Here is a 23,758-nt window from a genome sequence, read left to right on the forward strand (position 1 = left end):
GCCCAGAGGCCAAAAAACCCCCAAAGGTGATAAATCAAACGTGCTCAGAGCCTTGGAGCTGGAGTGTTCCCATATAATAAGTAACTGTGAATGTTAAAGTGACATTCAAATGTAGCATAACTTGGGGATTGGTCTGGTATCAAGAAACATGTTTTACTTGGCAATGTGAATCAGACCAGACTACAAAATGGAGTTCCTCACCTACGGAATGTGCCTGCGTCTACATTTTTGCCGATATTGTCAGAAGTCGGACTTTATGGAAGGTTAATTGTTAGCTTTTTAAAATTTTTTTTATAGAGGATAACTCCTTGCTGTAAAATGGCTGAAATTGTTGCACCAGTTACCCTCCCCTCAGTGCCCAAACAGAAAGTCCCATGTTTGGTATCAGTTTCGAGCATGTAGTTTGCCCCCGACTGAGGAGGTTGTGTGCTTGTCTGAATCTCGAGTCTGAGTGTATGCCACTCTGGCCTTGAAGTGCAGCACGGATGCAGACTCATCGCGTTGCAGCTCTCACCTCTGTGACCAATCGTTAAAGTAAGAACCTGGCCGTCCTAACAGGTGGGTGTAAAATATCCATCTGAAATTGGAAGCCCTGAGCTGCAGGTAACTTTAATCCCTCAACTACACTCAGGTTATCTGGTCAATTATTACATCCCTATTTGTGAGAAATAGCTGAAATTAGCTGCCGTTGTTACATGCAGATTCACATTCCTTTTCCTCTCTCCCAGTTTTCTCTCATAAGTTCATAAATCATCGGGGCAGATTTAGGCCATTTGGTCCATCAAGTCTACTCTGCATTCAATCATGGCTGATCTATCTTTCCCTCAGAACTCCATTCTCCTGCCGTCTCCCCATAACCCCTGACTCCCATACCAATCAGAACCTATCAATCTCCACTGTAAAAATATCTCAAACTCTCCACCTTAAAATTCTCCCCACCCCCAACAATCAATCTGAAGAAGGGTCTCGACTTGAAACGTTACCTCTCCATGTTCTCCAGGGATGTTGCCTAACCCACTGAGTTACTCCAGCACTCTGTGCCTTTTTCTGTAAACCAACACTTGCAATTCCTTGTTTCTACAGGTGGAAATCACAAGTCTAATTCCAGGGATGCCGAGACCACTAAATGAGAATAGATTAAGTCGACTAGATTTATACTTATTAAAGTTAAGAAGAGTGAGATGGGATCTAATGACGCGTCAGTGCCAGGCAAACTGGCTGTGGGGAGAATGTTCCCTTTAGCTGTGGGATCTAGAACGTAGGGCCAGCCTGTTAGGGCAAGAGATTTAGGACTATGATGAAGGTAGGAACCTATGGAATCCATTACCACAAAGGATCCTAGGTGCCAAATCACTGAATATATTTGAGATGACAGTTTGATTTCTGGACATAAACATAGAAACATAGAAATAGGTGCAGGAGTAGGCCATTCGGCCCTTCGAGCCAGAACCGCCATTCAATATGATCATGGCTGATCATCCAACTCAATATCTTGTACCTGCCTTCTCTTCATACACCCTGATGCTTTTAGCCACAAGGGCCACATCTAACTCCCTCTTAAATATAGCCAATGACTGGCATCAACTACTTTCTGTAGCAAAAATGTTTTTCTCACCTCAGTCCTAAAATATTTCCACTTTATCCTTAAACTGTGACCCCTTGTCCTGGACTTCCCCAACATCGGAAACAATCTTCCTGCATCTAGCCTGTCCAACCCCTTAAGAATTTTGTAAGTTTCTATAAGATCCCCCACTCAATCTTCTAAATTCTAGCGAGTACAAGCCGAGTCTATCCAGTCTTTCTTCATATGAAAGTCCTGACATCCCAGGAATCAGTCTGGTGAACCTTCTCTGTACTCCCTCTATGGCAAGAATGTCTTTCCTCAGATTTGGAGATCAAAACTGTACGCAATACTCCAGGTGTGGTCTCACCAAGACCCTGTACAAGGCATCTAAGTATTTGGAGTGCGTCTGCAATATGGTATTGAGAGGGAAGATTGGCCACAATTTCGTTGGATTACATGGCAGGTGAAAAAAGTTGAATGACTTACCCCTTACCCCTGTTACTATTTCAAAAATGATTTGTTATTGGGCATCCTCAAGCATAATAAATGCTTTAATATGTACATTTTTTCCTACTTCTGTGAAATATACCAGATATTGCAACAGTAATGCTGGTGAAAATGCATCATGAAGTTTAGCTCCGAGATATTAATGTGGATATTAATGTGGAAATCTTCAGGTTGTTGCCATAGTTCTAGCCCTCCTCCATGGACCGTATTGCCTGTATCCTCCTCAGCTGCGACAGAAGGATATTGCTTGAATTTCAGATATTTACGAATAGTCAAACTGCAAAACACCCTGGAAACCATTTTCTTTGTTATGAGTTTTTGAAGCCAATACTCAGTAATTCTAAGTTGTCTGGCCCTAAAAACCTTTGCTGATACGTACCATAATTTCCTCATGTGATTATTTTCAAATAGAAAGATTTTAAAGTAGACAAGCTTAGGCTATCAATTAGTCGGCATCATAGTTAAACTTAAGCACGTGCACCTTTAGTTCATGGTAAACCGACACAGACACAAATATGATCAACATTTCCATCCCAGCTAGCATAAGGAAGAGAACGGCTCCATGATGAGTTTTAAAAGCAGGCTGTGAGCTGAGAGGAAATGCTGAACAAATTGGCTGTACAAACTTACAGAAGGCATTTAGAATTTACCTAATCATGTTCTTCTCTGAACCCCTGTGGTGTGGCCACCAACAAGCCCGGATTTTGCTCTGCTAACGGTTCTGATGTTTACCGCTTTTGAAGGTTGGTGCGGAGTAAACAAGACTTAGCAGAATCATATTCATTAGTTGGCCGTGTGCTTATAAAATAAGAACTTTCCCCGTCTCAACTTTCTTGTTGTATTAATGGTTGAACATCAAATGGAATGACATTTTTTTTAAAGGACCGGCATACGAATTTAAAACAAACAGGATAAAGTTAGAGCAAACATTGGTGAGATAGACACCAAAGGCTGGAGTAACTCAGTGGGTCAGGCAACAACTCTGGAGAAAATGGATAGGAGACTGAAGAACGGTCCTGACCCTGAGGAAGGAGGATGTGCTGGGTCTGGAGAGGGTCCAGAGGAGGTTTACAAGAATGATCACAGGAATGTGTGGGTTAGCATATGATGAGTGTTTGACAGCATTGAGCATCTACTCGCTAGAGTTTAGAAGGTTGAGGGAGGACCTCATTGAAACTTACAGAATAAATGAAAGGCATAGATAGAGTGGATGTGGAAATGATGTATCCACTGGTGGGAGAGTCGAGGACCAGAGGTCACAGCCTCAGAATTAAAGGGCAGGTGAGAAGGAACTTCTTTATTCAGGTGGTAGTTAATCTGTGGAACTCATTGCCACAGAGAGCTGTGGAGGCCAAATCAGTGGATATTTCCAAGGCAGAAATAAACAAATTCTTGATTAGAACTTGATTAAGTCAAGTCAAGAACTTATGGGGAGAAGGCAGGAAAATAGGATTAGGAGGCAGAGATCAGCCATGATTGAATGGCGGAGTAGACTCGATAAGATGAATGGCCCGATTCTACTCCTATAATTTGTGAGCTCATGACCCAAAACCTATCCATTTTCTCCAGAGAGGCTGCCCGACCCATTGAGTTACACCAGCATTTTGCATCTATCTTTGGTATAAACCAGCGACTGCAGTTCATTTTTATTGCTAACATAGGCAAATTCAGTCAGTCAAATTATCATGAATTTGAGGGTTTTTTTTCCTACCCCCTCCCCAGAGCTTTTTTTTGTCCTACCCCCTCCCCTGACATCAGTCTGAAGAAGGGTCTCGAGCTGAAACATCGCCAAAAGATCTCTCCATAGATGCTGCCTCACCTGCTGACTTTCTCCAGCATTTCATATCTATCATGAATTTGATCTTTGTATTATAGAATAAAGAGAGTTCAGGTAAAACTTTAATAACCTGTAAGAATTTGTGCATTGGACCGATACCAACCCACACATATGGGGGCCTACCCTTCAACAGGCGTTAAAGAACAAACCTGTACAATGGGGAGGGATTGCCAGAGTAATCGAGTGGCAATCGATCGCCATAGCAAGTTGTGTTCTGAGTCAGAGAGCGAGAGGCATGTGCAAGATGAAATCACAGTTACAATTAAGGTTTAAAGCTGTGCAAATCATTGGAGAACAAGTCACTTCAGTGCAAAGTACATTGTAGTACCTTACGTCATATAATCCATGTTGCTTTCATGTAATATATTTATTGAGCTTATATTTATGGCCCCGCCACCCTTCCCCCGCATCAGTCCGAAGAAGGTTCTATTAACATGATATCACAGAGAGCTTGTCTGCTGGACCCAGAGGGTTTCGGCCCGAAACGTTGCCTATTTCCTTCGCTCCATAGATGCTGCTGCACCCGCTGAGTTTCTCCAGCACTTTTGTCCACCTTCAATTTTCCAGCATCTGCAGTTCCTTCTTAAACCCTTATATTTATGGTATTTTGTTTGTGGTGTTTGCTTAGTCATAAAAAACATTCAAACATTTATTCTGGCTTGTAGGCCCCCCTCGGTCATGACTGACCGTGGGTGATGCATCCTGTTCGGATGCAAGCCTGGGCGATGTTATATGGAGGACAGGCTGTTGCCCATACAGCACGTCCACCCCTCTCCACGTCGCTGATCGATCCAAAGGAACAGGAGGGCCGTTACAGTTTGGCACCAGCGCCATCGCAGGAGCTGCCAGAGCGAGGTTGTAGACAACGACGAACTGCCTTAGGGGCTCCGGGTTTTCTTGAGGTTTACTCCTGGAGCCTTTTCCATGACTGGATATGGCCACAAGGCAGTGGAGGTTTTAAATCAGAGTTTTCCCCTCCCCTAGATGGACTGCCTTCCCAGGCTGACAAGCCCCATCGCCCGAGACTCATGGGGCGGGAGCGTCTACCTTCCCGTGCAGGTCCTATAGCACCTGCCCAGCTGGACAGTTCTGTGAACCCTGATTAATTTTACCATGACTGGTCGGGATAGGTATAAAGGGACAATTTCCTACGGTATTAACAGGTGTGGTTAAACTTAAATGAGGATATACTTTTTCAATGTATTGATTGTGCATCATGAATGAAGAAGATGACCTCTTAAAAATTGCTGCAGACAGCACCATCTGATGAGGTTTTTAATCAAACCACTTATTGCTAATTGTATCTGTAACCAGAAGCCAGCATGGGATTGAATGAAAGATAGACACAAAATGCTGGAGTAACTCAGTGGGACAGGCAGCATCTCTGGAGAGAAGGAATGGGTGACATTCCAGATCGAGACCCTTCTTCAGACTGATTGAATGGAGCAGAATCCCTCGTTGCTGCTGGGCTGAGGCTCTTGCTTGGGAGGCCGGGAGGAGGCCGGGAGCAGTGGCTGCTGGGAAATTATGGGTCACATGGACTGAGCTGTGGCTTCTTGCTTCTTGCTGAGGAAAGCTGGCCTTCAATTGCAATTCAGTCATGTGGCTGGGTCAGGCTTTTTTTTTTTTTTTTTTAAACACAAAGGGTGGTGGGTGTATGGAACGAGCTGCCAGACGAGGTAGCTGGTACTGTCATGACATTTAAGAAACATTTGGACAGGTGGATGGATAGGATAGATTTGGAAGGATGTGGGCCAAATGCAGGCAGGTGGGGCTAGTGTAGATGGGGCACGTTGGTTGGCGTGTGCAAGTTGGGCCGAAGGGCCTGATTCCACGCTGTATGACTCTATGAATCTATGCCTCTTACTGCTCTATGCTTGTCCTCTCCCATAGTGGCATCCAAGACTCATCTCCCACCTTGTCACCCAACTGCCGGAGAAGATGGCATCCAGTGATGAATGCTCCGCTTCAGGCATGAGCATGATCATTGTGCTGGCACCTACCTACTGCATGGCCAACCTACTGGCTCTTTCTGCAGCAGTGTCCCACCTGTGATGGTGAAGGCAAAACTGGAGCAGGAAGAACATAGACATCTGAAGGCTGGACAACAGATAATAGGCAAGAGGTGCAGGAGTGGGCCATCGGAAACATGGAGGTGGTTACGGAGAGGGAGCGCGAGCCCCTGGAAGGATTAGAACACGTCAATGAGAATATTAAATCACATCACTAGAGGTTGTGAAACCAAAGCTTTTTCAAGTGGACCATCAAAGTTTAAATTGGACCCGTCACAGATATCACTTGAGAGTAAAGGACCGGTCACAGATATCACTTGAGAGTCGGAGGACTCGCGGCTGGGAGCAATGAAGGACCTGGCGTGGGGAACCGCTGTCAGGGAGAGGGAGGGGGGGTAAGAACAAAGGGGGACCTAGGGCTACTTTGTAAGTGCTCTTTACATGGGGACTATTTACATACCTGGGTATGCAAAGAATTTCACTGTGACGTGTCACATGTGACAATAAAGTGTTCAATTCAATTCAATTTAAAGGAACTTGATATAGGTGTAGCAAAGAGGAAGGTGAGACAGAGGATCTGTCTGATTGTGACTGGAACAAGCAGCAGTTTGAACACTGCTCTTGGAGCGGAGGTGCCGGTAAAAGGTCAGAATATAGGCTACAGCTGCTTCCAAATAATATATAATTTACTCACATGCCAGAGTTTTGTAGTCCAAAGGAAGAAGTGAAAGATACATATACTCCCACATTTGTGGGGTCTCAGATCATGTGTAGCACAGAGGTTAGTCATTTAAGGAAGGGATGGTGTGGAAAAAAGACATATATGTTCGGTGGAGTGGAAGAACAATTGGTTCAGTTAATTTAGATTTCGACAGGTGGTTTAGCAAAAAAAAAAAACATTATCTGTCACAACTTATACACCAGGCAATTACCAGGTGGCTTTACTCTTAAGTGTAGCCATTCAAAACAACCTGCTGACAAAGTGTAGTGTACATTATTTCTGCATTATTCCTGTGGTAATAGAAATATTTGGAGCAACCAGTCATCTCAGCTGCACTATTTACTGTTCATGCAATCCATTACTCATTGTTATGGGCAATGGTTTGCTGCTTTAAGAAACAATACAATGGCACTGTTGGAATCCATAATATTTCAGGCAGAGCAGTGACAAAGGAGAATAGCAGAAAGGTCAAATGATGGAAGTGCAGCTCCATTAATGCGAGTTAGTTCAACAACGTGAAGGGCATCACGGAGATCCTCCCTAGCAATCAAAATATAAAGAAGTCTCGGCACAAGAGGCAGATAGATATTAACATGAAAGGATTCAGCCTGAAGAGCTTGAATCTGCTTCAAATATTATCTGTCTCCCCGAGTTAAAGTCACCTTTGCTGAGCAGTCAACACGTCTGAGTAACCCGACAGTCAGAGCAAAGACTGAATGGCCCCAGGCTTTGCTGTAAATTTGTAAGATTCACCCTGCACCATCTGGACACCGCCGTAGGTACACAGCTCTCTCGCCTCCATCAGTAGTCTAACCTTGAATACCGATCCAAACACTGGTCGGGTAATGTAAGCCTGCCCTCAACCTATTCTCCAACAGGTTACCAGGAAAAGTTTCCAAAGCAATATAAAAGGACAGATTATATCACCGAGCTATTGGTCTAGGTCTATTATTGTCATGTGTACTGAGGTACAGTGAAAAACTTTGTTTTGCATGCCCTTCAATCAAATCCGACAATACCAAAAAATAAATGCAATCAAGCCAAACTCAAGTACGATAGGTAGCGTGAAGGAGAAGATATAGAGTTCAGAATATGGTTCTCATCATTGTAGCGCACCAGTTCACTAGACTAGGTCCAATGTCTGCAATGGTAAAGAAGTGAATTGGACAGTACCCTAAAGCTAATGGAAGGACCATTCAGAGGAGAAGCTGGTCCTGAAACTGGTGGTGCACATTTGTGAGTTTCTGTACCTTCTGTCCGGAGCAGGGAGAAGAAGGAATGACCGGGCTGGACGCTGGCATGGTGGCTCCGTTGAGATATACTGATGAGCTGCAGTTTGTGCATCTGTGCATTCCAGATCTCCATGGATGAGCTCTGCAGCAGACTGAGCCCTGCGAATGTGTTGTAGGTGCATGTCTGAATGTACTCGGGGCTAAATCATATTGTCACAGGGAGACTGGTCAGCACGCAACAGAAAAGCTTTTCACTGTTCCTCGGTACACGTGACAATAAACTGAAATCAAACTCAAACTCAAACATACAAGCTCCACCCAGACAACACCAGAGGTCAGGACTAAATTTAATGCAGGATTGATCCAATTAACTGATGTAAAGAAGATGAACACACAACGAATAATCTAACTAATGCATTAAGTAGATTCCAAAGAAAAAGATCTGGTGCCATGCATAGTCTCCCATTCATTGGCTCCATGTGCATTAACCCAGGCAGTTCTCAAAGTCCATTTGCTTCCACTTGAATCCTTCCCCACCAGCCATCCAACACTTCCAGTCTTCTACTGACTGCACTTTACATGCGGCCTCTACAGTACATCTTTTCACTTCTTTCTTTTTCCTCAATGTGTTGATTGAATCATTGCAAATTGATCCCCACTGCGTCTTTGATTTGGCAATGAAAAATATATTCCTTTCAGTCTTCCAAAATTTCATCAACGATTAACATTTCCTATCTATGGTGCCTTTTGACGATGGGCTTTATCTATTATTATTTTGGTTTCATTAATTCCTTAAATGGAACTTCTCCACTTCAATTACTATCGCTGTCTGCAATAATAGAAACATAGAAAATAGGTGCAGGAGTAGGCCATTCGGCCTTCGAGCCTGCACCGCCATTCAATATGATCATGGCTGATCATCCAACTCAGTATCCTGTACCTGCCTTCTCTCCATACCCCCTGATCCCTTTAGCCACAAGGGCCACATCTAACTCCCTCTTAAATATAGCCAATGAACTGGCCTCAACTACCTTCTGTGGCAGAGAATTCCAGAGATTTTACACTCTCTGTGTGAAAAATCTTTTCCTCAACTCGGTCCTAAAGGATTTCCCCTTTATCCTTAAACTGTGACCCCTTGTCCTGGTCTTCCCCAACATCGGGTACAATCTTCCTGCATCTAGCCTGTCCAACCCCTTAAGAATTTTGTAAGTTTCTATAAGATCCCCCCTCAATCTTCTAAATTCTAGCGAGTACAAACCGAGTCTATCCAGTCTTTCTTCTTATGAAAGTCCTGACATCCAAGGAATCAGTCTGGTGAACCTTCTCTGTACTCCCTCTATGGCAATAATGTCTTTCCTCAGATTTGGAGACCAAAACTGTACACAAAACTCCAGGTGTGGTCTCACCAAGACTCTGTACAACTGCAGTAGAACCTCCCTGCTCCTATACTCAAATCCAGCTTCTTATACACTTGCTTTTGCCAGTGCTTATTGTGTTTAATTTCCTTTGCTTTGCATTATCAGTATTGAAGGCTCAATACCCTGCCATCTGTCACCGTTTTGCATAGTCCAAGTCATCAAGTGATAACATAACTGGAATGGGAGAAAGTCTTCCTTGAACCTGTGGGGCTACTCCTGAAGAAAAAAGATTGTTGCCCCGTTTGGGCAATAACATAGAAAACGCAACGCTTACTCCAAGATTCTGTAAAGCCCATTACTGCACAAACTTGGGGCGGCACGGTGGTGCAGCGGTAAAGTTACTGCGTTACCTGGGTTCGATCCTGACTATGGGTGCTGTCTGTACGGAGTTTGTACCTTTTCCTCGTGATCTGCGTGTGTTTTATCTGGAATCTCCACTTTCCTCCCACACTCCAAAGATGTACAGGTTTGTAGATTAATTGGTTTGGTAAAATTGTAAATTGTTCCTAGTGTGTAGGATAATGTTAGTGTGTGGGGTCGCTGGTCAGCGCGGACCCAGCAGGTTGAAGGTCCTGTATCTGCGCTGTATCCCAAAACTAAATTCTCATCGGCTAGCTGGCTGACTATCTGTTACACTCTCTCTTCTTTCAGATCTGCAGTTTTTGAATGGATGATAATTCTGTAAACTAGGCCGATTCATTCTTTGAATCAAAAGTTCATAAACCATAGGAGCCAGAAGTAGGCCATTCGGCCCATCAAGTTACTCCATCATTCTATCGTGACTGATCTATCTTTCCCTCTCAACCCCTTTTTCTTGACCTCTCCCCATAATCTCTGACACCCTTAAAAATCAGGGATCTGCCAAGTTCAGCCTTAAAATTATCTATTGACTTGGCTTGAACAACTGTCTGTGGCAATGAATTTCACAGATTTAAGACCCTCTGACTAAAGACATTTCTCCTCATTTCCTTTGGAATGCAGTTTATCAGTGAAAGGTTTTTCAAGTTCGGTGTGTAGGATAGTGCTTGTGTACAGGTGATCACTGGCCGGCTTGGACTCGGTTGACCAAAGGGCCCGTTTCCATGCTGTATGTCTAAGACAACCTAAAGCGCGATGTAATCGTATTGAATGTGGCAACAGGGAGAGGGACCAATGGCAGGAATATTAAAATCCCATTGTACACGTCCTCACTGTAATAATACAAAACTCAGAGAATATCTATGGCAAGGGCTTCACAAGCTCCCGATCGTTTCTGCTGAACCCTTTTCTCTGAAAGGTTGTTGCCTGAAGCTGCAGTTAATGTGCAGAAAGTGCAATGCAGAGCTGAGTTGCTGCTCCGAGTTGGTCGAACACGCAATTCCCATTAGTCCAATAGCAACCTTAGGCTGTGACGGGGGAGCGGAGGGGAAGGTGATGAAGGGAAATGGCACTCCTGCAGTAAGCTGAGCAATTGGTGCTATCGAGAACAGTTACTGCTTTGTGGATTCTCACAAGCCTTTCTTCGTAAGCAAACAAGTTATTTTCATTCAGTGGATAAAAAAAAAACCAAAGCAAATACTGAAAATGTAATTAGACACAACTTGTTGGAGTAACTCGGCAGGTCAGGCAGCATCTCTGGTGAGAAGGAATGGGTGACGTTTCAGGTCGAGACCCTTCTTCAGACTGCTGCCTGTCCCGCTGACTTACTCCGGCATTTTGTGTCTATCTTCGGTTTAAACCAGCATCTGCAGCTCCTTCCGACACATACTGAAAATGTCCAGCTGGAAGTTACTATCAGAAGCAGTAACTTGAGTCCATAAATCAGACAGAGTTGTTCACCAATTCCACAAATGGTTTCATCTGAGTGATTTTTAATCATTTTCCTCTTAAGTTCTAACTCATCTGTAACCTGTTAAGTCGTTCCTCCTGTCCTAACACCCTTTGGGAGATTTGGTTGTAGGCAGAGATTAGGATGGGTTGCATAGGGCTCAGTTTGCCAATGGAAAGGCCCATGTGCAGTGACATTCCCTGGCAATGGCTGCCACCCAAGGTGAAGAGGGACAAGGACTTCTCTTCCCACACAAAAGGTCATCGAGGGTATCAAGGGACAAATGTCGGGAGGAAAAGCTACAAGAGACTGCAGATGCTGGAATCTGGAGTGAAGTGCTGGAGGAACTCAGCGGATCAGGCTACATCATCAGACTGATGAAGGGTCCCTACCTGAAGAGCTGTCTGTCCAGGACTTCCCCTGTTACTGCTAGTACTGTTCAGTTCCTTCACCACTTGTGTTGTACTCAACATGTAGGAAGGTGATACTGACCCAAGAGCTCAGTGGATGGGCACAGTGTGACAGTGGTAGAGTTGCTGTTTTATGGCGCCAAAGATCCATGTTCAGTCCTGACTACGTGTGCTGTCTGTATGGAGTTTGTACGTTGTCCCCGTGATCGCATGGGCTTTCTCCGTGTGCTTGGGGTTTCTTCCCACAACCCCAAAGATGTGCATGTTTCGACTTTCGGTTTCGGCTAGCGAGACTCGGCTTGTACTCGCTAGAATTTAGAAGGTTGAGAGGGGATCTTATAGAAACTTACAAAATTCTTAAGGGGTTGGACAGGCTAGATGCAGGAAGATTGTTCCCGATGTTGGGGAAGTCCAGAACAAGGGTTTAAGGATAAGGGGGAAGTCTTTTAGGACCGAGATGAGAAAACATTTTTTCACACAGAGAGTGGTGAATCTGTGGAATTCTCTGCCACAGAAAGTAGTTGAGGCCAGTTCATTGGCTATATTTAAGAGAGAGTTAGATGTGGCCCTTGTGGCTAAAGGGATCAGGGGGTATGGAGAGAAGGCAAGTACAGGATACTGAGTTGGATGATCAGCCATGATCATATTGAATGGCGGTGCAGGCTCGAAGGACCTACTCCTGCACCTTTTTTCTATGTTTCTATGTTTGCATGTTAATTGGCTTAGGTAAAAATTGTAAATTGACCCTAGTGTGTAGGATAGTGTTAGTGTACGGGTGATCACTGGCCGGCTCGGACTCGATCGACCAAAGTGCCCGTTTCCATGCTGTATGTCTAAAAAAACCTAAAGCTCAGTATAATCTTATTGGAATGTGGCAACAGGGAGAGGGACTGAATAACCTGCACCAGATCATTATTTCTAATATTCTTATTTCCTAATTGCTTTCCCTGGTGAGCTGGCTGCACATTGGCATTTGTGGCACACATATTTAAAACCCTGTGGTGCCAGAATTTGAAGCTTGAGGGCTCCGTCTTGGCCTATAGCTGCGTTCCCATTAAGCACCTGGTACCATTCGAGGCACAGACACGTGTTTGACACATTATCAAGCGCCGCTTATCAGTTTGTTTAAAATCCTTCTGCGATCAGCTGGTCGAGCACATTATTAACTAGTTTACAGGTGATCAGAATCAAAGCTTCATGTCATACTCAACGTTTAAAGTTGGGCCAGATGTGCCTTATGTAAGACTATACTTTGCTGGAAGGGCTTGCAGGAATAACATAGCATTTTCCTGGTGGAATTGACTGCATACCCAGCATCAACTCATCGACTTATCAACCTAGAGACCAAATAGAACCTAGGGTTTATTTCCAGCTTGTTCATTTTCGAATGGATCGGCTCAGCTGTGTTCAAAGTTGATGCAACTACACAGCAAAAAACCATCAACTGGCCTACAGGGAGGAGGTCCAGCACTTAGCAGCATGGTGCGCTGACAACAACCTGGCCCTTAACTCCAAGAAGACCAAGGAGCTCATTGTAGACTTCAGGAAGTCCAGGGGCGGCACGCACACCCCCATCCACATTAACGGGACGGAGGTGGAACGTGTTTCTAGCTTCAGGTTCCTGGGAGTCAACATCTCCGATTACCTCTCTTGGACCCACAATACCTCTACATCAAGAAGGTAGAGCGTTGATTCGAACTGAAGAAGGTCCATCTGTCTCCTCGCTGGTGAACAGTCACCATCGAAATAACAAAAGTATGGTTTGTTTAATCTGTTAAGAAGCATTCACGTGCCCACTCACCGCTTTCCTCGCTCCCCTCCATTGAGTCAATATGAACAGCGCTGTTGCAAGGCTCAGCATCGCCAAGGACTGCTCTCACCCCAACCTCTGGGAGGCGGGTCTCCGTTGCCGAAATATCCGGCGGCTGACGACTGCCAATCACCACCCCCTGAGCACGGTTTCGTTGCTATGTCGTTTGATCTTAATAATTACGTGGGCTTTATTAAAGATATTAGTCAATATGAACAGAGTTGCGAGTGACTGGGTCAATATTGACGATGCCTTCTGAGCACGGTTTCGTTGAAAGATGATCAATAATTAGGGGAAAAAGGCATTATTGCACAGAAATGCTTAGACTTTTGCTAATTATATCAGAAACAATGCTTAATGATCGGCACTTAAATTTCAATTATATTCATCACTTAAAGATTAGTTGGTTTATTATTTTACAGTAATACAGCCTCAAACTGCTGCTGTTCCCTCTAATTGGCCGGAAATATCATAAAAATCTTAGCATGTGTGAGCCTGTCATTAAATTAACGCAAAGCCTCCAGGAAGAATACAAGCAAACAAAGTACCAAGCTGAACCACTATCTTGTAAATTGTCTTTTTCCAAAGAATGCTGACAGGCAGTGTACTCGCCGAAAAAAAATAACACCCCGTAGAGTTCCTGCCTGAGTAATTAGGATGTCTTCTTAACTTTACACTTTTGTACGTTCACAGATATAATGTATTGTAAAATCATAATGATTACAGCGCAGTAGGGTACCATTTGGCCCATTGAATATATGGTGCTCTGTGGAGACTCCTTTCTTCCATCACATTGCTTCACATTTGCCACATCCCTCCAAATTACTCTCGTACCTTCCCAGTTATCTATTGAAAGTCTTCCATCAAAACATGCAGGACTGTGGGTTCCAAATAATCACTTGTGCATCTATTGTGCAGAAAAGATTTTGCTCAGCTCCCTCCATATCTTTTGCCCATCATTATCAACCAGTCTTATCAATAATCATTAGATAATAGACAATAGACAATAGACAGTAGACAAAAGTGCTGGAGAAACTCAGCGGGTGCAGCAGCATCTATGGAGCGAAGGAAATAGGCAACGTTTCGGGCCGAAATCCTTCTTCAAACAATAGACAATAAACAATAGGTGCAGGAGTAGGCCATTCAGCCCGTCGAGCCAGCACCGCCATTCAATGTGATGATGGCTGATCATCCCCAATCAATACCCCATTCCTGCCTTCTCCCCATATACACCCTGACTCCGCTATGTTTAAGAGCCCTATCTAGCTCTCTCTTGAAAGTATCCAGAGAACTGGCCTCCACCACCCTCTGAGGCAGAGAATTCCTCAGACTCACAACAAAAAGTGTTTCCTCGTCTCCGTTCTAAATGGCTTACCCCTTATTCTTGAACTGTGGCCCCTGGTTCTGGACTCCCCCAACATCGGGAACATGTTTCCTGCCTCAATCGTAAAGAGGAGTCCACGTTGTGTCTTTACTACTCGTTTTATTAATATCTCATAACAATCTGCCCTAGCTGTATGTCTGTCCAATAGAGGGATCCCCTGATATGGGGAGTGGTTAGTAGTGGTGAGGTCACTATATTTACATGCACATGATCTACATCAATCGTGTCCAAACCCTTAACAATCTTATATGTTCCAATAAGACACCCTCTCATCCTTCTAAACTCCAGAGTGTATAAGCCCAGCTGCTCCATTCGCTCAGCTTATGACAGTCCCGCCATCCCGGGAATTAACATTGTAAACCTCGCTGCACTCCCTCAGTATCAATAATGTCCTTCCTCAAATTAGGGGACCAAAACTGCACACAATACTCCAGGTGTGGTCTCACTAGGGCTCTGTACAACTGCAGAAGGACCTCTTTGCCCCTATACTCGACTCCTTTTGTTATAAAGGCCAACATGCGTTAAGGCGGCAGACGGTGGGAGGGCTCTACCCGAGCCGGCTGCCTGCCCCTTTTCCGGGGATATGTCCATGCCCGGGTGCGGATGGAAAGGGAATACGCCCTGTCTACGGGCACCCTGAGGGAGTTCCGTGACCGCTGGGCACCGAGGGGGGTTGAATGTATCCTGGACAAGGATTGCAATATAGTTGTTTAGCAGTTGCTTAGCATATTTGTTTTGTCTTGTATTATGATGCTGTTTTGTTTTATTGTATTGTAAATACTATTTTAATATTTGAATAAATATTTGATTAAAATAAAAAAAAATTAAAAAAAAATTAAAATAAACATGCCTTTTGCTTTCTTCACTGCCTGCTGTACCTGCATGCTCACTTTCATAGACTGATGAACAAGGACCCCCACATCCCGTTGTACTTCCTCTTTTCCCAACTTGACGCCATTTAGATTGTAATCTGCCTTCCTGTTTTTGATACCAAAGTGGATAACCTCACATTTATCCACATTAAGCTTCATCTGCCATGCATCTGCCCACTCCCCCAATCTGTCCAAGTCACCCTGCGTTCTCATAGCATCCTCCTCACAGTTCACACTGCCATCCAGCTTTGTGTCATCTGCAAATTTGCTAATGTTACTTTGAATCCCTTCAACCAAATGATTTAGTACAGAATATTGTAAATAGCTGCGGTCCCTGCACCGAGCCTTGTGGTACCCCACTAGTCACTGCCTGCCATTCTGAAAGGGACCCATTAATCCCTACTCTTTGTTTCCTGTCTGCCAACCAATTCTCTATCCATGCCAGCACTCTACCCCCAATACCATGTGCCCTAATTTTGCCCACTAATCTCCTATGTGGGACCTTATCAAATCTTTCTTGTGCCATGTACCATCTGCTCATGGGAAGTGCTTCTGTTTTCCAACTCCGAATTCATAACCTGCACACAGTCACCAACCCCATGACTGTGCCAGTCCGAAGAAGGGTCCCAACCCATAAGGTCACCTGTCCATTCCCACCACATATGCTGCCTGACTCCGAGTTCCTCCAGCACTTTGTGCTTTACTGAAGATTCCAGCTCTGCAGTTGGTCGCGTCACTACCATTAAAGCTACAATCAACCTGTTTTGTTCCATGGAGAAGAACCCCAGACCTCTCCAGTCTAACCCTGGAGCTGAAACAAACTAACACACATTTATAGGCATAGTGGATTGATTGAAAGGATAGGAAATCTCCTGAACAACGTGGTGTAATTCAAGCACCTTGGAGTGATGTGTTTTAATTGGAGCCGATATCCAAACAATAGAAATTGTTTTTGGTAATGGGGTCAATCTTCTTCGCCAATATCAATTTAGTTTTAGAAACAGAGAAACATAGAAAATTGGTGCAGGAGGAGGCCATTCAGCCCTTCAAGCCACCACCGCCATTCATTGTGATCATGGCTGATCGTCCCCAATCAATAACCCGTGCCTGCCTTCTCCCCATATCCCTTGATTCCACAAGCCCCTAGAGCTCTATCTAACTCTCTCTTAAATCCATCCAGTGATTTGACCTCCACTGCCCTCTGTGGCAGGGAATTCCACAACTCTCTGGGTGATAAAGTTTTTTCTCACCTCAGTCTTAGATGGCCTCCCCTTTATTCTAAGACTGTGGCCCCTGGTTCTGGACTCGCCCAACATTAGGAACATTTTTTCCTGCATCGAGCTTGTCCAGTCCTTTTATAATTCTGTTACGTTTATTATTGTCATGAGTACTAAGGTACAGTGAAAAGCTTCTTTGTTGCCTGAGTGAAAAGACTATACATGAGTACAATGAAGCTGTCCACAGTGTACAGATACAGGATAAATAAAGATTGAAAAATAGTGGAGCGATGGTAATGAGTGGTAGCAGATTGACTGGATAGAAGAAAGACTGGATAGACTCGGCTTGTACTCGCTAGAATTTAGAAGATTGAGGGGGGGGGATCTTATAGAAACTTACAAAATTCTTAAGGGGTTGGACAGGCTAGATGCAGGAAGATTGTTCATGATGTTGGGGAAGTCCAGAACAAGGGGTCACAGTTTAAGGATAAGGGGGAAATCTTTTAGGACAGAGATGAGAAAAATAATTTTTCACACAGAGAGTGGTGAATCTGTGGAATTCTCTGCCACAGAAGGTAGTTGAGGCCAGTTCATTGGCTATATTTAAGAGGGAGTTAGATGTGGCCCTTGTGGCTAAAGGGATCAGGGGGTATGGAGAGAAGGAGACAGGATACTGAGTTGGATGATCAGCCATGATCATATTGAATGGTGGTGCAGGCTCGAAGGGCCGAATGTCCTACTCCTGCACCTATTTTCTACGTTTCTATCCACTTCAGGGACCAGCACATAAAGAATCACCTGGCATTGGCACCATCTTGGATCAACATCGCGCATTCTTGGACCAACAGCCAGGTGAAAGCCCAGTTTACGGAGCCGGTGTTGTTCTCAATCTGCAGCGGTGTATATGCTCACCTCTGTGCTGTTTCATTGCACAGAATTCAATAAAGCAGCATGAATTTCCAGAAGATCCTTTCTTTCAGGATGGAACTACCCTTCCTCCTCCCCTTCCTCACATCGAGCTTATACTTGGTTCAACGGAGATATCAGCAGGGGCAGAGAAGAAAGGAAGCAAGTAGGTATTTATTATTTATGGGGTTAGTTTTACTGATCTTAATTGATTCATCGGATGTAGACCTGTGTCCTCATCTATTTATATACACATCTTAAAAAGTAATGAATTTTGAAAATAAAAACAGAAAATACCATGAAAACTCCTTAGTTTTAGTGATACAGCATGGAAACAGGCCTTTCGTCCCACCGAGAATGCACTGCCCAGCGATCACCCCATACACTCACTCTATCCTACACACTAGGGACAAGTTGCAGAAGCCAATTAACCTACAAACTTGCATGTCTTTGTAATGTGGGAGGAACTGGAACACCGAGAGAAAACCAACGCAGTCACTGGGAGAACGAACAAACTCCGTGCAGACAGCACCTATAGTCAGCATTGAACCCGGGCTTCTGCTGCGGTAAGGCAGCAACTCTTCCGCTGCGCCACTGCGCCGCCCACAAACTCTGCAGGTTCGTGGAGAGAGAAACAGCGATAACATTTTAGGACAATGGTCTCTCGTCAGATCTCAAAGCTGTTCGGTGGGCTTTGATGCCCTCGAAGGTAATGAGACAAATCTTGCACCCTACTGAGTCTGGGAGGTGGGTTCTCAAGGAGGACTGTACCCAGGCCTACGCTGGAACACTCAGCTTAGTCCGGGGCAAACACCCAACAACGTTTGGAATATCTCCTGCCACACATTGGAAGAAAATTAAATAACCGACTGATGCAATCGTCTACAACACATGAGGACGAATGAATACTTGGAGTAGGATCATGAACCTCACGTAGGATCATGAATTTATCTAGATAAACATTTTGTGTTAATTTAAAAAGGTAGCTAAACAACAGGGGATAAATGGAACAACGATAGGGTAAATAGAGAGCCTTCCCTGACCAAGAGCATATTCAGAATAGAAACTGAACAATGGGGAGCAGTAAGCATCTGCCGAAACAATATTGGATAATTACAGTAACTGCATTAACAATAGGGACTAGTTACAGATTCCTTTTAAAATATAAGGTATACATCTATCTAAAACCTGCTGATTTTCTGCATGTTATTTATAACACAGGCAGAGGACATTCAGCACCATTTCACCTGTGCAGGAAAGGAAACCCCACCAAGTCTATACCCTCCTCGAAGGATTCAGTGCATAGACCTGCAGGTCTTGGATGTCTAAACCCACATTCAAGTACAGTTTAAAAGAGTTTATCACCTTTTCATGCAGTGAGTTTCAGATCCTTACTCCCCTCAGGGTGAGAATGTTGTCGCCCAAATGGTTCTGCACCTATTGTTTCAAATGTATACCACTCCTCACCCCATCAGTTTGACCTTTAGGGGATGGAAGCTCATAGATATGCACTATCTCAGCTTCTTCTGTCCCAAAGAACAATACCACAACCTATTCAAAAAACAGCAGAGGTGTTCACTTGGTTTCACTCTCTACAGTCATTGCTTGAGCTTCTGTGAATAACTGCATTTGTTGGGTTTTATTTCCAGCTTTATTCCTATTTTCCCCTCGCAGAACTTTTCAATTCTACCAACATCTTTGCAAATCTTCTCTACATCCATTTCAGTCGGATCACAATTTTGGGTGTTAGTTTTAATTCGAGTTTAGCTTTTAGCGAATAGTATTTCGCAATTGGCAAAAGGCAATGTGAACATCAGCAGCATTGCGAGACGGCTTCACAGAGTAACAATGCCATGGCAGAGCAGCGTGAAAATGTAAGATCATTCCCCTGATACACAAGTTTGGTGTAAATAAATGTGACTGGTATCATGCACCTGAAACGTCCATGCAGTCATTCACTGTTCACTGCATGTTACCACTATTGCTCTGCTTTTATTGGGATAACTTGCTCTGGTTTCTGTTCCCATTGCAATTCAAAGAATATTGGAAAAGCAGCCAACATAATCAAAGACATGTCCCATTCCAGTCCATGCTTCATCTCCCTGTTCCAACCAGGTAAAAGCTATAGAAGCTTGAAAGTGCGCATCACTAGACTCAGGAACAGCTTCTTCCACTCAGGCTATCTGAATGATCTTTCCATAAGGGGGGGGGGGGGGGGGGGGGGGGGGGTAATAATAAACATAACCCCTTAACTTAATGAGGTACTGTTTCTGAGTAAAGTTGCCAAAGGGCAACTTAAATGTCCAGGAGCGGAAAAGACTGCAAAAAGTGGTGAACGCTGCCCAGTCCATCACCGGCTCGTATTGTTTACAGTGTACTAGGTTTACATATTCTGTTGTGCTGCAACAAGATTTCATTGTTCATGACAATAAACCCACTCTTTACTGTTGATCATCTACCCTGTCCCAACTCCAGCTCTTTTCCTCCTGTAGCCTTGTCAGTGGTGCTTGTTTCTGCATTTATTATTTGAAGGCAACGTTACAATTATGTATCGTTACTTGTTAGAGTAATATTTAGTTATGTTATTCAAGAAGTGTTGACATGAACCATGAAATTGATAAATAAGAAAAAAACATTACAGCAAAGGATAAAATATATTATTTAAAGGCCTCTATAAATTAAGTAAGCCACAGTATAAATAATAGACAATTTAATATTGGGATTCATGGTATCTGTGGGAATTGTCTGCGCAAGTAGACGATTTGAAATATTGGCCTGGGTTAAAGACCTAGCGTTAAGAGCCACAGTGAAAGAGATAACAAAATCCACTTAAAGTATGATTTAAAGTGGCTTGTTTCTTTGTTTAAAAACAAAGAACATTCAGAGTAAATCAGCAGGAGCATGGAAAAAAGTAACAAAAACACATCAGCAGGCACCTCAGGCTGATAAACATGGACCGTCAGTCTGTCTTACCTTGGGGAGGGCAAAATAAGTCCCAAGTTCTTGTAAAATATCGTGCCAAGTACAAAAACAGAGGATTCATCCAAGTCTGAAAAATAAAGATTGTACATTACTCAAATAGGCCATTTAACCCAACATACTCTTTCAAAGACTTGTTCAAAAACCTCATTGTCCCACCACATCCCCCAAGCCTGGAATTGTTCTTCTAACTCCATTTCTGATATATTTTCCGAATTCCTTCGGTTTGTTAAATATTATTTTATATCAGCGAGGGTTAGTGTTTCGGCTGAGGGGCTTTGATTTGTCTCTCTTCAGAGTCCCACAAATCGATTAAGTGGTAGATTAAACCCCATTCTCCTCATAAACCCTGACACCTGTACGAATCAAGAGTCTACAGTGCATTCAGAAAGTATTCAGACCCTTCACTTTTTACACATCTTGTTATGTTACAGCCTTATTCTAAAATGGATTAAAACATTTTTTATCATCAATCTACACACAATACCCTGCATTACAAAAGTGAAAACAGGTGTTTAGAAATTTTTGCTAAGTAATTAAAAATAAATAACTGAAATATCACATTTACATAAATATTCAGACACTTTACTCAGTACTTTGTTGAGGCACCTTTGGCAACAATTACAGCCTCAAGTCTTGTTGGGTATGATGCTACAAGCTTGGCACACCTGTATTTGGGTAATTACTCCTATTCTTCTCTGCAGATTTTCTCAAGCTCTGTCAAGTTGGATGGGGAGCGTCAATGCACAGCTATTTTCAGGTCCCTTCAGAAATGTTCGATCAGGTTCAAGACCGGGCTCTGGCTGGGCCAATCAGGGACATTCACAGACTTGTCACGAAGCCACTCCTGCATTGTCTTGGCTGCGTTTTGGGTCATTGTCTTGTTGGAAGGTGAACCTCCGCCCCAGTCTGAGGTCCAGAACGCTCTGGAGCATGTTTTCATCAAGGATCTCTCTGTACTTTGCTCCGTTCATCTTTCGCTCAATCCTGACTAGTCTCCCAGTTCCTGCCGATGAAAAACATCCCCACAGCATGATGCTGCCACCAGCATTCTTCACTGTAGGTATGGTATTGGCCAGGTGATGAACGGTGCCTGGTTTCCTCCAGACGTGACGCTTGGCATTCAGGCCAAAGAGTTCAATCTTGGTTTCATCAAACCAGAGAATCTTGTTTCTCATGCCTGTTGACAAACTCCAAGCGGGCTGTCATGTGCCTTTTACTGAGGCGTGGCTTCCATCTGGCCACTCTACCATAAAGGCCTGACTGGTGGAGTTGATATAGTTGGCCTTCTGGAATGTTCTCCAATCTCCACAGAGGAACTCTGGAGCTCTGTCAGAGTGATCATCAGTTTCTTGGTCACCTCCCTGACCAAGGCCCTTCTCCCCCAATTGCTCAGTTTGGCCAGGCGGCCAGTTCTATGAAGAGTCCTGGTGGTTCCAAAGTTCTTCCATTTAAGAATGACGGTGGTCACTGTGCTCTTCTGGACCTGCAATGCTGCAGAAATTGTTTTATACCCTTCCCCAGGTGTGTGTCTCGACATAATCGTGTCCCGGAGGTCTACGGCCAATTCCTTCGTCTTCATGGCTTGGTTTTTGCTCTGACATGCAGTGTCAACTGAGGGACCTTATATAGACAGGTGTGTGCCTTTCCAAATCATGTCCAATCAATTTAATCTACCACTGGTGGACTCCAATCAAGTTGTGGATACATCTCAAGGATAATTAATGGAAACAGGATGAACCTAAAATTTCTAAACACCTGTTTTCGCTTCTTCATTCTGGGGTATTGTGTGTAGATTGATGATTTAAAAAAAAGAGTTTAATCCATTTTAAAATAAGGCAGTAACGTAACAAAATGTGGAAAAAGTGAAGGGTTCTGAATACTTTCTGAATGCACTGTATCTCTGCCTTAAATATATCCACTGACTTGGCCTCCGCAACCTTCTGTAGAAAGGAATTTCATAGATTCACCACCCTCTGACTAAATACATTTCTCCTCATCTCCTTCCTAAAAGAATGCCCTTTAATTCTGAGGCTATGTCCCATCCTCCTAGACTCTCCCACTAGTTGAAACATCCTCACACATGGAGCAAAAGTGAACAAACTGGAAGTAATGATATTAAGAACAGTGAAAGCCATTCTCCCACCAACCCTCTTCAGAGTATGCTGCTTTATCAAGCTCGCACACACTAGCTAGGTACATTACTGATTATCTGCAGAGAAGTTCAAAGAATTCTAGAAAGAAAAACTGCACCTGGCGATGAGGGTATGAATATGTTTTTTGGAATAATAATTTTGTCTTCAGAGTTCCTTGCCCAGTCGACCATTCCCTTCCTTCCTTTCATGGGGAAGTTGATATCGGTCAGGACGGATGCTGCAGGCAGCTTGTGAATGCTGGCCACTGAAAGGGAACCACAAATATTTGAATTGGTCAAAGGTATTCATTAAACTTGCAATCTTTTTTTTTCATTTTATTTAACCATCGATATCCTCATGATTGAATAACTACTTCCACTTGCAGCCCTTAAGCGGGCACGGTGATGGAAGTGTATCTGCAAGGATAAACTACTTGCATTCCTCAGGAGATTCAGGTACCATCAGAACTTGAGAAACAGAAGCGGGATTAGGCCCGCCATCTCCCAAACCAATGCTATTGGAAACATGGTTAATCTTTGCTTTAGATTTCTTCCTAACTCTTAGATCCCTTGATTTCATCAGTGTCTAAAAGTCATCAAAGTCCTGGAAATGAGCATCCACAGGCTGTCAAACAGGAGAATTCTGAAATAAAGAATTTGTCTCAACTTTGTGTGAAATGGCTTACCACTAACTGAAATGGGGAACCCTGTGATCCTGATTCTGCAGTTTTGTTCAAAATTGCCCCCCTGACTGCTCCTTTGATGTTTTCCTTAAAACCCACTTCTATCTGGAAAGTGGAGCACTTTCTGTTATGTGTGTGTTGAGGAGGGGAGTGACAGTGAGAATGGGGGCAAAATGATCACTTAAGGGCCTGTCCCACCAGCATGCAATAGCATGCGTCTAGCGTGACCAAAAGTGGTCGCTTGAGGCGTACGGCCTCGCGGGGC

At 43.8% G+C, this 23,758-nt stretch overlaps 1 protein-coding gene across 1 annotated transcript in view; it reads right to left on the reverse strand.

Annotated features, from left to right (window-relative positions):
* The window catches only part of adgrb3 (adhesion G protein-coupled receptor B3), a 711,502-nt gene that overhangs the window by 252,012 nt on the left and 435,732 nt on the right, over positions 1 to 23,758 (reverse strand). Inside the window, 2 exon segments of the mRNA XM_055635039.1 lie at positions 20,671 to 20,746; positions 22,930 to 23,076. Of these exon segments, the coding sequence (XP_055491014.1) occupies positions 20,671 to 20,746; positions 22,930 to 23,076 (223 nt within the window).

The sequence above is a fragment of the Leucoraja erinacea genome, chromosome 5 (genome assembly GCF_028641065.1).
Source record: "Leucoraja erinacea ecotype New England chromosome 5, Leri_hhj_1, whole genome shotgun sequence".
NCBI lineage: Eukaryota > Metazoa > Chordata > Chondrichthyes > Rajiformes > Rajidae > Leucoraja > Leucoraja erinaceus.